The sequence below is a fragment of the Neltuma alba genome, unplaced genomic scaffold (assembly GCF_004799145.2).
Source record: "Neltuma alba isolate B1F8T4 unplaced genomic scaffold, ASM479914v2 tig00012152_pilon, whole genome shotgun sequence".
Classification (NCBI taxonomy): Eukaryota; Viridiplantae; Streptophyta; class Magnoliopsida; order Fabales; family Fabaceae; genus Neltuma; species Neltuma alba.
This window is the reverse complement of record NW_021636700.1, coordinates 12,898-26,393: the sequence shown is the minus strand read 5'-3', so window position 1 is coordinate 26,393 and position 13,496 is coordinate 12,898. Positions and strand designations below refer to the sequence as shown.

The 13,496-nt window shown below is 37.2% G+C and overlaps 1 protein-coding gene and 1 pseudogene across 1 annotated transcript; both read right to left on the bottom strand.

Annotated features, from left to right (window-relative positions):
* Positions 1-2,055: 2,055 nt before the first annotated feature.
* On the bottom strand, positions 2,056-6,594 carry LOC114723726 (cyclase-associated protein 1). The gene is made up of 10 exons (XM_028909960.1): positions 6,206-6,594; positions 5,292-5,460; positions 5,155-5,219; positions 4,358-4,658; positions 4,138-4,285; positions 3,951-4,060; positions 3,774-3,829; positions 3,592-3,648; positions 3,137-3,280; positions 2,056-2,534 (listed from the first exon to the last, which is right to left on the bottom strand). The coding sequence occupies exons 1-10, from the start codon at positions 6,485-6,487 to the stop codon at positions 2,448-2,450; spliced, it is 1,419 nt and encodes a 472-aa protein (XP_028765793.1). The 5' UTR covers positions 6,488-6,594; the 3' UTR covers positions 2,056-2,447.
* Positions 6,595-8,301: 1,707 nt separating this feature from the next.
* On the bottom strand, positions 8,302-12,471 carry LOC114723730 (probable receptor-like serine/threonine-protein kinase At4g34500; annotated as a pseudogene).
* Positions 12,472-13,496: the final 1,025 nt, after the last annotated feature.

The following is a 13,496-nucleotide window of genomic DNA, read 5'->3' as shown; positions in this document are numbered from 1 at the left end:
GAAATACTGCCTGACTCTTAATTTAAAAGTTAGTTAATTAATTTGAATAAATTAAAAAATTAATTAAGTTATTTATAATAAATAAGTGTTATCTTTTCTAAAATATACTTACTAATTACATGTATTAACTAAAATTATTATTTGATAAAACATTTAATATATGTAACTACTGCAAAAAACTATTTTAAGTAAAAAATAAATAAATATGAAAGATAAAGTATATTAGAATATTATATTTAAGACTAACTAAATATTAAATTAGTTTTAATTAAATTACTAAAAACATAGTATGAGAAATCTTTGAATCCCCCGTTTTCACACAGCAAACTGTTGCCATATAAATGATACTCCTCCGGTCCTAATTATAAGACCCAATTGACTTATTTGAGGAGATTAAGGAAGTAAGTTAAGTTGGTTATTTTTAATAAATAAGTGTTTGTCATTCCTAAAATATCCTTGCTAATTAAGTATATTGGCTAAAATATCTTTAATTAGAAGATATCTTGGTAAAAATGCATAAATTAGAAGGATTGGGGTCTTATAATTAGGACCAAAAAAAAGTCAAATAGGGTCTTATAATAAGGACCGAAGGAGTAATACAGTAGGCGTACGAGAGAATTCATTGCAGAGAGTAAATCAGTGAGACTGGGCATCTCTTTGTGTGCCCAATTATTCTTCACAAAATGATGGTGGGGGTAAGAATGAAGAGCACTGGCCCCAGTGACAGTGAACAAAATACACTGCGGGTCAAGTTTCTTCCTACCTCCACGGATGGACACGCTCCATGGCTACACATCGACCGGCACCATTACTCCATTTTCATTCGAAAATGACTTGACGGGGTCACGTCAACTCAAAAGCTTTATTTTATTAATATTCATAATTCAATAAGTTCAGCTCAAAAAATGCTCAAGGTACACCGTCTTGTACAAAAATAAGTGATAGGACTTGTTTCCATATCCATTTAATCATATTACTCCTCCTATCTTTAATATAAGACTTAATTATTAAATTGATTTTAATATTAAATATAAGATCTATTTCACATATTTATCAATTTTTTCTAAATTACTCTCATGAATACTCCCTCAATCTTAATCAAGTAGAAGAGGGATAGAAGATATTAAAAAAAATAATTATGGTGTTTTAGGAAAAATATGTCATATTTCTTAGAATTAACTAATTTACCTAACTTTTTTAATCTAATCAAATTAGTTAAATAGATCTTATATTAAAAATCGAAGGAGTAATATATTTTCGATGAACTTCAAGAATGTTAGCGATTCTTCATCGGTGGTTACAGATGGGACCAGTAGACTGATGAGGTTATTACTGCGAAGCCGAAAACGGCGGTGCCATCTAACAATCGCCTACGTATCGAACCCGTAGATGCCAATTATCGTTGCCCATTAGCCGCGCCCGATGCCATCCAGATTCAACGACTCCATGCTTTAGTCGTCAATTTCACAGCCGAGGAATTGTACCGCCTCACGTCCTAAAAACTAATTTACAATACAATTAACAATTATGAGGGCCTGGGATTCATATTAATAAAAATAAAGCAGCCAATTAAAATTTTATCACTAAATTATGGCACCGGTCACTTGGACTTATTTTTTTTTTATTTGGTGGCAGCTGATAAGCTTTAGACTTTGATAATCTCAAATATTATAATACGAACAACAAGAAAAAGAACATCTTTATAACAATTTTGTTTTATAAGTATTATAGAAATAAAATTCTACTCAAGTTCCATATATATGCATATTGCATATAGGTTTTTAATATATATTTTTATCTTCACACACATAAAGTATTTTCATTTATACTTACTCAATTATTCTACCTATTCACTCTAACTTCTATATGGATTCATCCCCAACAACTTGTATCATTTACACTCACTCAATTATCCTACTTATTCACTCTAACTTAACTTCTATATGGATTTATCTACAACAACTTGTACAATTCTATATCAATCCAGCCAACGAACATGACATTAAATGCCTAGAATGGGACTACTACGAGAAATAAGGGCCTAGTGGAACTTGCTTTAGAAGGAATTCACCTGGACCAGCAACTAGCGATCTTGATTCCGGATTGATTTCATAAAAACTCAAAATAAACACCTGAGAATAGAACATACGAGAAATGCAAAAATAACTCCATGGATCCTCTTAAAGATCAGAACCAGCTGCACAACACACACTGCAGCTCTGGAGTCAAGACACACTCAAGCAGAAGCCAACTCCGCACCCAAAAAGAAAAAATCGCTGGGATGTTTCCATGGGATCAATAAGCCAGTGGAAAAAGCAGCCAGGCATGAATAATATTACACCTATATGTGATTGTAAATGAATCAAAGGGAAAAGCCAGATGAAGCCACACAAACAGCAATCGTTGAACTTGGCTAAAGATGTACAATCTCTGAATCGCCCGTCAAATTAACCTCCAGAGTGGGAAGCTGCGGTAGTTTCAAATCGGCCGTCCTTGAACGCATGAATATATTGTTGTGGCAACGAATGCTCCACCTGAAACAGATGGTACGATTGTAATCCATTGTTACTTGTGCAGGTTTTAGTAATTATATTCTATTGACCAACATTAATGCATCTAGTTAACACTTTTAGAATAACCGTAATTATCAGAATGATAAATTGATGCCATGTTATAATCTTCGACTTTCAAATGGAAAGCAAACTCAAGCTACACCATTAACCACCAAAAACTGCCCTCTTGCTAGAGTAAAGACCGTAATGTGATATTGTTTATATTTAATTATTCATTCTCCAAGCGCACACGATGAATTTCATAAGCCAGATGAATGTGTAGATTCTTTTCGCATTAACATGCAAGAGAGAATTTCATTAACTAGCAAAACGTTGAAGCTAAGCAATATAGCACGTCTTGAAGAATTTTCACTAACTAAAAATGGCAGAAGCTAATATTCTTGCTACACATTTTCATATCCTGTTGCTTCAAATATTTCGCACCATTCTAGCAAAACAAGACTACAGAGATACATACGATTCTGATGATTGCAATAAGCATCTTATCAGTTCCACTCAGCACCCAAAACTTTTCAATGCTAAACGAATAAATAGACCAGAAGATAAGATATATAAGAACATACCCAATCACCATCGGGCTCAGTACCGGGTACTAGCACATTGATTTCGCTTGACTTGGCTGTAGATATGGATGCATTTAAAGAATCTTTGCTCAGATAAAGCTGGCAGCCAGAAGTGTTGTCCACCGAGATTGTTGGAGCTGAACCCTACATCAGTCGAAGGGGCCATAATTGCAATTAAATTCATATTTGATGAACCAAGTTTTTTTTTTTGGCCTTTTTCTGAGGAAAAACGGGAATTTGTTGCCATTAAAAATACAAAGAATACACGCGCCCTTACATGGAACAGGGTGAAGCCCCAAAAAGAGAAAAGAGATTAGAACAGAAAAAACATATTACATCAGAGCAACCAACTACGTGATATGAGGACTAGTATTGATGAACCAAGTTTTCATCACAGAAGAGTAAGCCCCAAAAACCTACAACAATCACGACAAGAGAAAGAAGGATAGGGTTACCTGACACTGCGCCTCAACCCCATTAGAGTTCACAATTTCGAAAGCTGCAACAACATCCTACATTTCAAGCATATGGCAAAATGAGTTGACGATGGCCCCAATATGAATTGCTTCGGATAACTCAAATTTAAAACTCCCAATCAAGCCGTTAAAACCATTACTTCCTGTGTTTCAATACCAACCTTAAATACAACTCCCATCTTTGTGCAGTTGTCAATAGTTATATTGTTAACCTTCCCTGCAAATTGTTAAGAAGTCATCAAGTCAATGGCCTTTTCATCAAGCATCCATGTTTAGGTAGAGCATAAAATCTTAATATGCCAACTAGCGAAAGGAATTTGTCACATATTTATAAATACCTTGAATCTGCAAAACAGAATTTTTGCAACCATAAACATAAACAGACTGCTTTGAATCACAATCATCAATGACTAAGCCTTTCTGTCCAATTTGATTCTCAACAACCCACCTGCAATGGAACAGAAAAGTTAGGCTAATGTTGACAGGATACTGATGAACTGAAATCATACACATGCTTAAACCTACTTGCGACCCATTTGAAGTTCTAATTTTGGAGGTCCCGCTTTAGAAAATGCTTGTGTCCTCACACGGGTGTCCTTTTCACTAGCACCAACAACCCCAGTTCTATCTGCACGATTCTTTGCCTTCATATCATCTGTAACCTTTCTCAAACCTAGCAGAAAAGGTTTTTGGTTCATAAATGCCTAACAAACAATCAAGAACCACAAAAGTAGGAATGATGTACCTGCAGTGACATGCCCTGTGCTAAGTTCTTGAAAAACAGCTGACATTCCCTCCTTTGGCTTGGAGGATGAAGCCTGAGATGATTCAGAACTAAGGAGAGATGCAGGTGGTGGAGGCGGTGGAGCAGGTGCCCTAGGTGCAGGAGCTTTTGGCGGAGCAATTGATTTTCCCGTTGAACTCCATACAGGGCCTAAAGGATAAAAACTCTTGACATAATCTCTCAGACCAGGTAGGTATAACTCTTTGAGAGCTTTGGCCCACTCAACATGACTTGCGTCTTTATTTCTGTATTCTACAAGCACCTGATTATTACCCAAAAAATACATGATATAGCAACCAAAATGAAATAAGGAAAATGCAATGAAATTCGCAGGAGGTTAGAGCAATAACAGTGAACAAAATTCTGACCCTCAGATATTGCCAAAAATATATACAAGATAATATTTAAAGTCAAATGTATTAAGTCGATGCACCAAAATATGAGTTTAGTGATCATTTTTCACTTCTATCCTCAGCCACTATGCTGATATAAACTGGCGGCTCAAGTAGAGAGTGGACAGACGTACTGGAGTTGATAAAAAAAATTCCTCTCAATTCAAAAACCAAAAAAGAACAGAATGTTTGCTAAACATGTAATAAAGGAACAAGAGTACCAAAGCTATTTCACTTGCAGAAAACTCCTTTATTCGTTCCTCCTCAATGTTAACAAAAGGAGACCACACAACCAGTAAGTCAAGAAATTTTTTCAGTCACTAAAATCAGCGGGCTTCTGACATGAAAAAAGAATAAGGAGAGCACCTTGTTGCAATAAAACTCAGCCATTTGCCAACTTTCTTCCACATGTGCAATGGGCATGCTCATACCTCAAAACAAAAGAAGATAAATAAGAAACCAGAAGATAAGAATTCCCCATAGAAACAATGATGCACACTAACCACAATCCTTCCCCGTATATGCAATCCATGCTAGAGCAGAGAGACTGTCGACTGCAGCTTTCAGGTGGTTAAAATAATCAGATCTCCGTCCTTCTGTCATTGCATTAGCTTTTACGATCACTTCATTCAACGGTTTCAGAAATTCAGCCAATCCAGCAACGTCAGGCTTCTGTACAATGAAGATTTGTCAGTAATTTCCATTTCATGCACATCGCCATGGCAGATGCCACAATATAAAACTGAAACATGATCAATTATCTATGCATTCCCTCCTGCTACTATTGAAATTCAAATCTCATTCTGTTCATAGTGTTCAAATTAACCAACACAACTACATAAACATGATTCCACGAAAGACGGAATCATTTGCTTCCAGAAAAATCGTAACATCTAGTGTTTCAGAGTCTGTGCGGCAATACTAGTCGGCTTGTTTCAAGATGTCAACTAGTAATGAGGCTCTTATTCCCCCTTTCATTCTTCTAAAACTCCCCATTGAACTTTCCACATGTAACAGTATATCCAGAAATTACATGAAACATGGAGTTTCACTGTTATGTCTGAAGGAAAGAAGTTCAAATATTCAGCAATGCACACGGTCTATAATCGTCGCATCGGTATTAACATTCTCAGCAAGCTGACTAAGCATGAAATTGCATTTAGTTTACTTGCCACTAAATTATCCAAGGTAAATAGTATGTTATGGAGGATAATATTAAAACTGTGAACAATTTGTTTCAAATGATGCAAGCTAAATCCGTTATTCGACACCAAAATCAACCGATTCAGTTGAACGCTTCCTCATTGCACAGAAGCTTAATGTACAGAAATTAGCTGCTCCCCAGAGCAGAGATCCATTTATGAAAGCAAAAGAATAAAAAATAAAATGTAGAAAGAAATGTCCCGGAAGCACAAACCTGAGTTTGCTTGACCTTCATCAAAAGCTCTTTCTGAACAGCAAAAGCTTCTTGCACAAGCTTCGAAACCTGCAGAACTTGCCCTCCAATCTTCCCTGCAGCAGTCGAAAACCTGCCGATATACTGGTCCATCAGATCGCCAAAGGCAATAATCGATGGATCCACCGCCACATCGGCGCCGGATAGAGCAGCAGAGTCTCCACCACGCAAATGGAATCCAGTCGATAGCGCCTCCAAGCGCGACACCGCCGACTCCAACCTCTCAATCAGCTTCTGGTCCATAGCTGATAGCTCAGAGCCAATCTTGGCAACTAGTGAGTGAAATGAATGAGAGGGAATAGAAATAGATCTTGCGCCCGGAAAGATGAGGCCGTTAACGCGAGTGTTAGCCCGGCGACCCCCCACCCCCAAAAAAAAGAAAGAAAAAATTCCAAAAATTTAGTCTTTTAATTATTTTATATTAATTAATAATATCTTAAGTTTTATCTATATTATTGTTCTCAACCTTAGTTGTTTGGACATTTTAATTATGATTTATGAATTTAAGCACATCTCATAAATCATTTGAATGAATTAATACTACAATTTTTATACATTAATTTAAGTTATTGAAATCGACCAATTATCAGAGAATTATGATTTTAATATTAAATTGGATTGGATGAGAACGCCGAAAGGTGAATTGGAAAAGCGCGCGGGGTTGGCGATGCTCAAAGCAAACTTTTAGGATACCCCACGTGTCACCTTGCTAGCGAATCTTGGCTTTTCTTTCATTTGGGGCCGCTAGATGCAATTCGACGTGTGGGACCCTTTTCATCATAAACACTATCAAACAAGTCTCGCATCTTTGCGGGAATCGGCAAGCGGTTGATAAACCTTTCATCAAAATTCCAACTTCCCCTGTTATTAGCTTTTTTTAACTTGTATTTTTTTCGTTTTTGCGTGGATAAAATCATGCAAGTAATAAAGAGAACAAAACATTGGTTAAGAACAAGATGGTTATATTTATACCTAAAAAAAAAAAACCCATCTCATCAGGATTTGGATGCTCTCATGACCTCAATTGACTCGGTATTTAATTATCTGATCTTAATTTAATGCTTTTAACAAAGAAATTACAAATTCATTTCAAAATTTTAAACAAAAATTTTTATTTCAACATCATTAAATCAAAATATAAATGGTTAATAACCCTTGATTGAGATTCAAGTGATGGAGCCCAATTGAGCGGGTACAAATCCTGTTAGAAAGATAATGGTTTTTACAAAATCCAACGTTTTGTTACAACCTAGTTTGAAAATAATATGTTTAATTTAATGAACGAAAAGGAATTCTCATGAATCAAGAATGAATTGGATGTCTCTATGGGGCATCTTGCACGTACACGTTTTCCTTTTCCCCCACTTTTACTTCCACTGCCTTCCTTTTCTTTGGATTGGGCAAGCATGTGCTGTCAACAAAAGCCAGTCTCTTTTTTCTTTATCTACATATACATGAAAAAGATTGGCGATCCTATTTTACGCCACTTTGATGTTTGTGATTGGAATGATAGAGGTGGAACCAATTTGAGCGTCGCCAACACGAGGGTCAATCATGTTTCAAATCTGAGGTGACAAAAAGACGGTCATTCAAACAAGTCAAATCAAAGAATTGGATGAATTATGTGAAAAATTAGATTAAAGGACGGAGGGCAGGAGGCAATTATTTAAGTTACGGTATGAAATTGATGGAATGAAGGAAGCTTCAAGTTGCAGGCAAAATCATAGGAGTCTCAGCTCAATGTCAGGGGCAAGGGCGATCATCGTTGAAAAATGACTATTGATGTCACTGTTGCCTCTTGCCACTTTACCAACCATGACATTGACAGGAACTGAATTCTCAGGACAACCCCAAGTCTTCCCGTATCTTAACACTTTCACCTGTTTCGCAACTGCCACAGAATGATCCATAAACTATTTTTTTCCATCCATACCAGCTACCTGCAGTTTAAAATGTAGTCTGGAAAAATTGATTATCGATTTCATCATTTAAAATAAAAGGTTTCAACACAATTTTTGTCTCAAATCCTACAGCTCTACCCCAAAAGAGGTAATAAATTAAATAGAAGAGGCCATTGGCATCGAGCTCAATTTTCACTTGAAAAAATACACATTTGGGTGAGGGTCTAGGATTCCCAAGCTAGTAAAATTATGTAGACTGTAGAGGTGCGTGTCTTTACAAGAAGGCTAATCTCTTAGCAAAACAATATAATACAGCAAAATGGTGTCAAAAACTGACTGGAAGGGGGGAAACTTCGCTATAAAAAAGATATATGCACAGTGGGGGAAAATGGGGGACAACTTCGCTGTAAAATGATGTACAATGGCTCGCAATACAAGAAATCGAACATCGCTAAATTGCATTGTGATTTTGAAAAACAAAAACAAACTACATTACAACAAATAAAATTGTGGTATCCTCCAGATGAATTGGCACGAGGAAGCAGTATTACAATCATCTCCATCTTGACTGTTCTATAGAATCCACATTCTTGGGGGGATATTGAACTTTACGGGGAATTGTGGAATGCGAAGAAGCAACGGGCTCTTTCTCTCTTATTGTACGAAGTTCCTGTCAAAAGAGTAGTAGTTAGACATCAAAGGAAGCTAAAATCAACACTTTCATAATATAAACTAAATATCTTATCAAAGATATTCAGTTATATGATACATGCTCGAAATCTCAGACTTGATTTGTTTTTAGTAATATCATTAAGGCACGGATATGTCGAAGAGTGGCCTGGGAAAAAGACTTACAGAACGAAAGGGGAAATCATCTGCCTCAAGCATATGAACGATTTGACCCATCTTCGGTCGTTTACTGACGTCCAAATCTACACAGCGCAGGCAAACCAGCAAAGCTCGTTTCAAAGATCTTGGAGAGGGCTGAACCTCAATCAAAGGATCTACCAGCTCTTCACCACGACGACTTGCTACCATTCCCTTGAACCAATCGATCAAATTCATCTGAACCACATCAAAGCACAAAAGCAGGGATAAGAGTCCGGTGTTTCATGGTATGCTACAAAAGAAAAGGCTCAAGAAATCCCGGAATCACCTCTCCAGGTGGTCTAGAATAATCTATGGGACTTCTTCCTGTAATTATCTCCATGAGTAGAACTCCAAAGCTATACACATCACTTCCCTCATTAAGCATTCCCGTGCTTGCATACTCAGGTGAAACGTATCTGTGGAAAATTAGTGGTAAAAACATGAAATAACAAAATAAATGATCTACGTGAAGATTCAACTCTACATCTTAATCAGTCAAGATCCATGTATAGTTTCATTATGAACATGATCTCAGTTGAAGCATTGACCACTTAGTTATAAAGACTCCCAAGTCATGTTAAGGAGTCAAAACACGTTAGGCCCCGTTTGGTAGGAAAGAATCCTCAAGCCCAAAATGCATTAGACTAGGAATCATCATTAAGTGTTGTTTGGTAGAAACAAATCACAATTCCCAAGAATCCTGATTCAAGGGAAAAAGGCAGAATTGGATTCCATCGGGCTCACAATGGAATTGATTGGATTCCAAGGATTTCTCATTTGTAACCTCACCCCCCCCCCCCAAAAAAAGAGGGTAAATTAGTCTTTTAATATATAAATATACATAGTTGAACATAATGTAAGGACTCCATCTGCCATTCTGCATGCCAAACATGCTTTTATAACCCAATACTATTCCATTTCTTATTTCAATTCTGATTCCAGTTTCATGAAAAACTCTTCCATCAATCCAAACGGGGCATTATGCTGTTGAAAGAAGAATCATAATCTCTAATACCACGTATTGAAAGAAGAATCATAATCCCAAATGGTTTAGAAGGTTGAGGAAGAAACTAACCCAAATGTCCCCATTACACGTGTGGTCACATGGGTCTTCTCAGAGCCTAATAACTTGGCTAGTCCAAAGTCTGATACTTTAGCATTCCACTTTCTGTCCAAAAGAATGTTACTGGATTTTACGTCCCGGTGCACCACTTTGGGTTCTAACCCTTCATGCAGATAGGCCAGCCTGTTTCATGATGTAGGAAAAAAACGTCAATTTGATCAATCAAGGAGCATGATAACATTTTTTTTCCTTTTTCAGTCACAGAATGTATCTCCAATGAAGTCAAACAGAGAAATGAAAAAGCAGACCCTTTTGCGGTCCCAATGGCGATTTTCATCCTTATATCCCATGTCAAGGGACTAACAGGCCCAACGTCACCATGCAACCACTGCTCCAAATTTCCATTATCAACATACTCATAAACAAGCATCCTGGATGATCCGCAGAAGCAAAATTCACATAATTTTAGAGGAATTTTTGCAGGCAAAATTGAAAGAACGATTGCCATGTAAACAGAATAATACCTTTGAGGACCTTCAGCGCAATATCCGACTAAACCCACCAAATTCTTATGCCTTACTTTTCCAATGGCTTCAACCTCCACCTTAAACTCCTTCTCCGCTTGACCTCTTAGTTACAAAGAAGGTAGGAATATCGGGTGGGCGTTACCAAAAGGAAAAAAAAATCCAAAAAAAAAAAAAATTCCAAAAGGATTACAAGCAGGTAATAGAATTGTAGAAAAAAGTTGCAACCCCTTCAATAAATCTTATGTACACTTTGTCCTCGTTTGGAGATCTTTCGATTCTTGTTAATGCAGTACAAAGAATTCATATGCTTAGGCAAAGACATACCGTTGTTGGATTTGTGTTCTCAGTTTTCTTTAAGAGTCATTCAAGTGGTAATTAGTAGTTCTCTCTCAACCTTCTCCGTGCATGGCAAGTCATATACTGGGAAAGAAATAATGGACTCGAGCAGACCAACATAAGCAAGCCCAAATGCTGAACTAATCACGAATAATCAGGTAACATATTAGAGATGTCCGTTAAGAGATGATTGATACGATTATACGTCTAACGTCTGTCAATGAATGGTTTGGTTACTGTGCTCTATCTTTTGTGAGGGTTCGAGGTTACGAGTCGGAAAAAGTGAAGAGCGTGTAAAGCATGTCAGCTTATAAATCTTGCATCAACACTAAATATTATTCACATATATTTCCGTTTCCAAAGAAGACTAAAGTCTTTTCGGGATCAAGATTTGTATCTCACATAAAGGGAAAGATGAGATACAGCAATTATGACCAATAGGATAAATAATCAAAAAGCAAAAGCAAGGGAAAAAGAAGCAATAGCCAGGCCCCAGATGATTAGTAGAATAAGAGGAACCAACAACGAAGTGTCCATTTACTTTTCCTAGTGTTCCACGAAACAATTGGAAACGATCAGGAAATTCGGTACCAACCGACATTAACTATTTCTCCTAGACTCTAGATCAACGCCATAACCGTCGGTTTTCCCATGTCAAGTCATTTCCACGTGAGGTTTGTATTTGTAGAAGTTAAGAACTCGAAATAAAATGGATGATTTTTCTGAGAAACAGGGAATGGATGCATTAGTATTCAGAAAGTCTAAAAAACATGTAGTAATGCAGGAAACATTCGGGAGCAAAATAAGGATAAACAAAACCTTAGAACAGTCAAGTTCGCATGTAAATTTGAATAACTTAAGGCATACTTGTTGTTCAGAAGATTCTTCACAGCCACCACCGACCCATCTTCAAGAACTCCTTTGTACACAATACCATACCCCCTTCACCGATCACACTTTCTTCCGCAAACGCACGTGTCGCATCCTCCAGCTCCCTCAAGCTATACCATCGGCCCCACCCTATGTTCGGTGCGTCCACCGACACGTCACTGCGACTCCCGCCGGACACATCACTCTCGTCGCTCGTCTTCTTCCCTCTTCTCTCAACCTCAATCTCAACCTTCTCCTTCTTCGGATCCTCATCCTCGATTTTAATCTCTGCCTGCTCACAATTCTGCTCGAGATCCAAGGCTTTGACTTCCACGATCTCTTTGGAGACCAAGGGAATCATCCCCGAACTGTGCTTCACGCGCATTTTACGCTTCGTCGAGTTACGATTCCGACGAAGGCACAGAAAGACCAGAAGCAAAATTACAAGCACGATTAGAAGGAGAATGCCGATCACGAAGTAAAGCTTCAGACCCAGAAATGGAGTTTTCTTAGAGAGCTGAGGAAGACCATGACCGGAAGAGTCGTCGGAGGCCATTGCTTCCGACGAGGTGAGGAAAGAGAGGGGAGGAGGTGGTGAGTGAAATTTCACGGGGAAAAGTGACGGTAACGAAAGTGAAAAGAGAGGTGAAGAGAGAGACGTTGCGGGCGTTTGGTTGATGAGAATTGTTAGCGGGGGGTGAAAATAAAGCATCGGAGTGAGAATGCCTTTGGGAAAGGGACAGAGAGGAGGGAGAGGGACTGTTGTTAAAGAGTGGGGTTTCAACGGATAGAGAGCCGGAAAAAGCCGAGGAACGAACGAAAAGATCCAAAAGAAAGGCGTTCAGTTGTTGTTTTCTGGGGTTGGACGCTGCATGTTATTACCAGAATGCCATTCTCCACTGCGACTTGGTGGGCCAGTGGGGCAGGACTCGAGAGAGTGAATTCGGGGAAAAAATTTAGATATATCTAGGTGTATTTAATGTGAGTTGTTTTATATTTTCCCAAGCAATTTTTTTTTGACCAAAATTTTCCTATGCGATTCACTGATTCGGAATTAAATATTACACGAGTTTTAAGTGGAAAGGCTTCCTTGGCTCCTGAATATAAAGATTCATGAGACTTTGGTTTTCAGTTCTTTCTTATTTTCCATATTTATTGTTTATTATTTATAATATTTTTATTTATTGGGACTTTGTTCATCAATACCCATTAAATTCCAGGCATTAAATTAAAAAGAAATTTAAAAATGCAATAAATTCTCCGCATATTAATTAAAAATGATCACCTTATCTACTTATTTCAAATTTTGCGAATTAATTTTAAAAATTTTATAATTAAAACTATTAAAAAAAAGGTTTCTCCACAAACTCATTCAAAACATGAAGGTGTATGAATTCAACGTATTGATGCATTCATTCGGAAAAGAAACTAGTATGAATTAATATTCAAAATTTTAATTAAGAGAAATTTCTATATTTACTAATTTAGTATTGACAGTTTTTTGAATGAAACTGTCTTCAATAAGACCATATATATGCGCAAAAAAAAAAAAAGCACACTAATGTAATTATGATCATGCATGCGAGGGGAAGAGGGGATAAAAGGTAGTGAAGGCTTTTTACTAATATGCTGCAAACAGTAAAACATATTACCAAAATCCTGCAAAGTGAAAATTATTTACCAGA

Excerpts from the sequence above, each read along its gene's own strand:
- LOC114723726 (XM_028909960.1), bottom strand. The coding sequence starts at position 6,487 with ATGGACCAGAAGCTGATTGAGAGGTTGGAGTCGGCGGTGTCGCGCTTG. Across the intron at positions 4,061-4,137 it reads GAACTTCAAATGGGTCGCAA|GTGGGTTGTTGAGAATCAAA; the intron begins GTAGGTTTAAGC and ends GTTCCATTGCAG. Across the intron at positions 3,649-3,773 it reads AGATGGGAGTTGTATTTAAG|GATGTTGTTGCAGCTTTCGA; the intron begins GTTGGTATTGAA and ends CTTGAAATGTAG.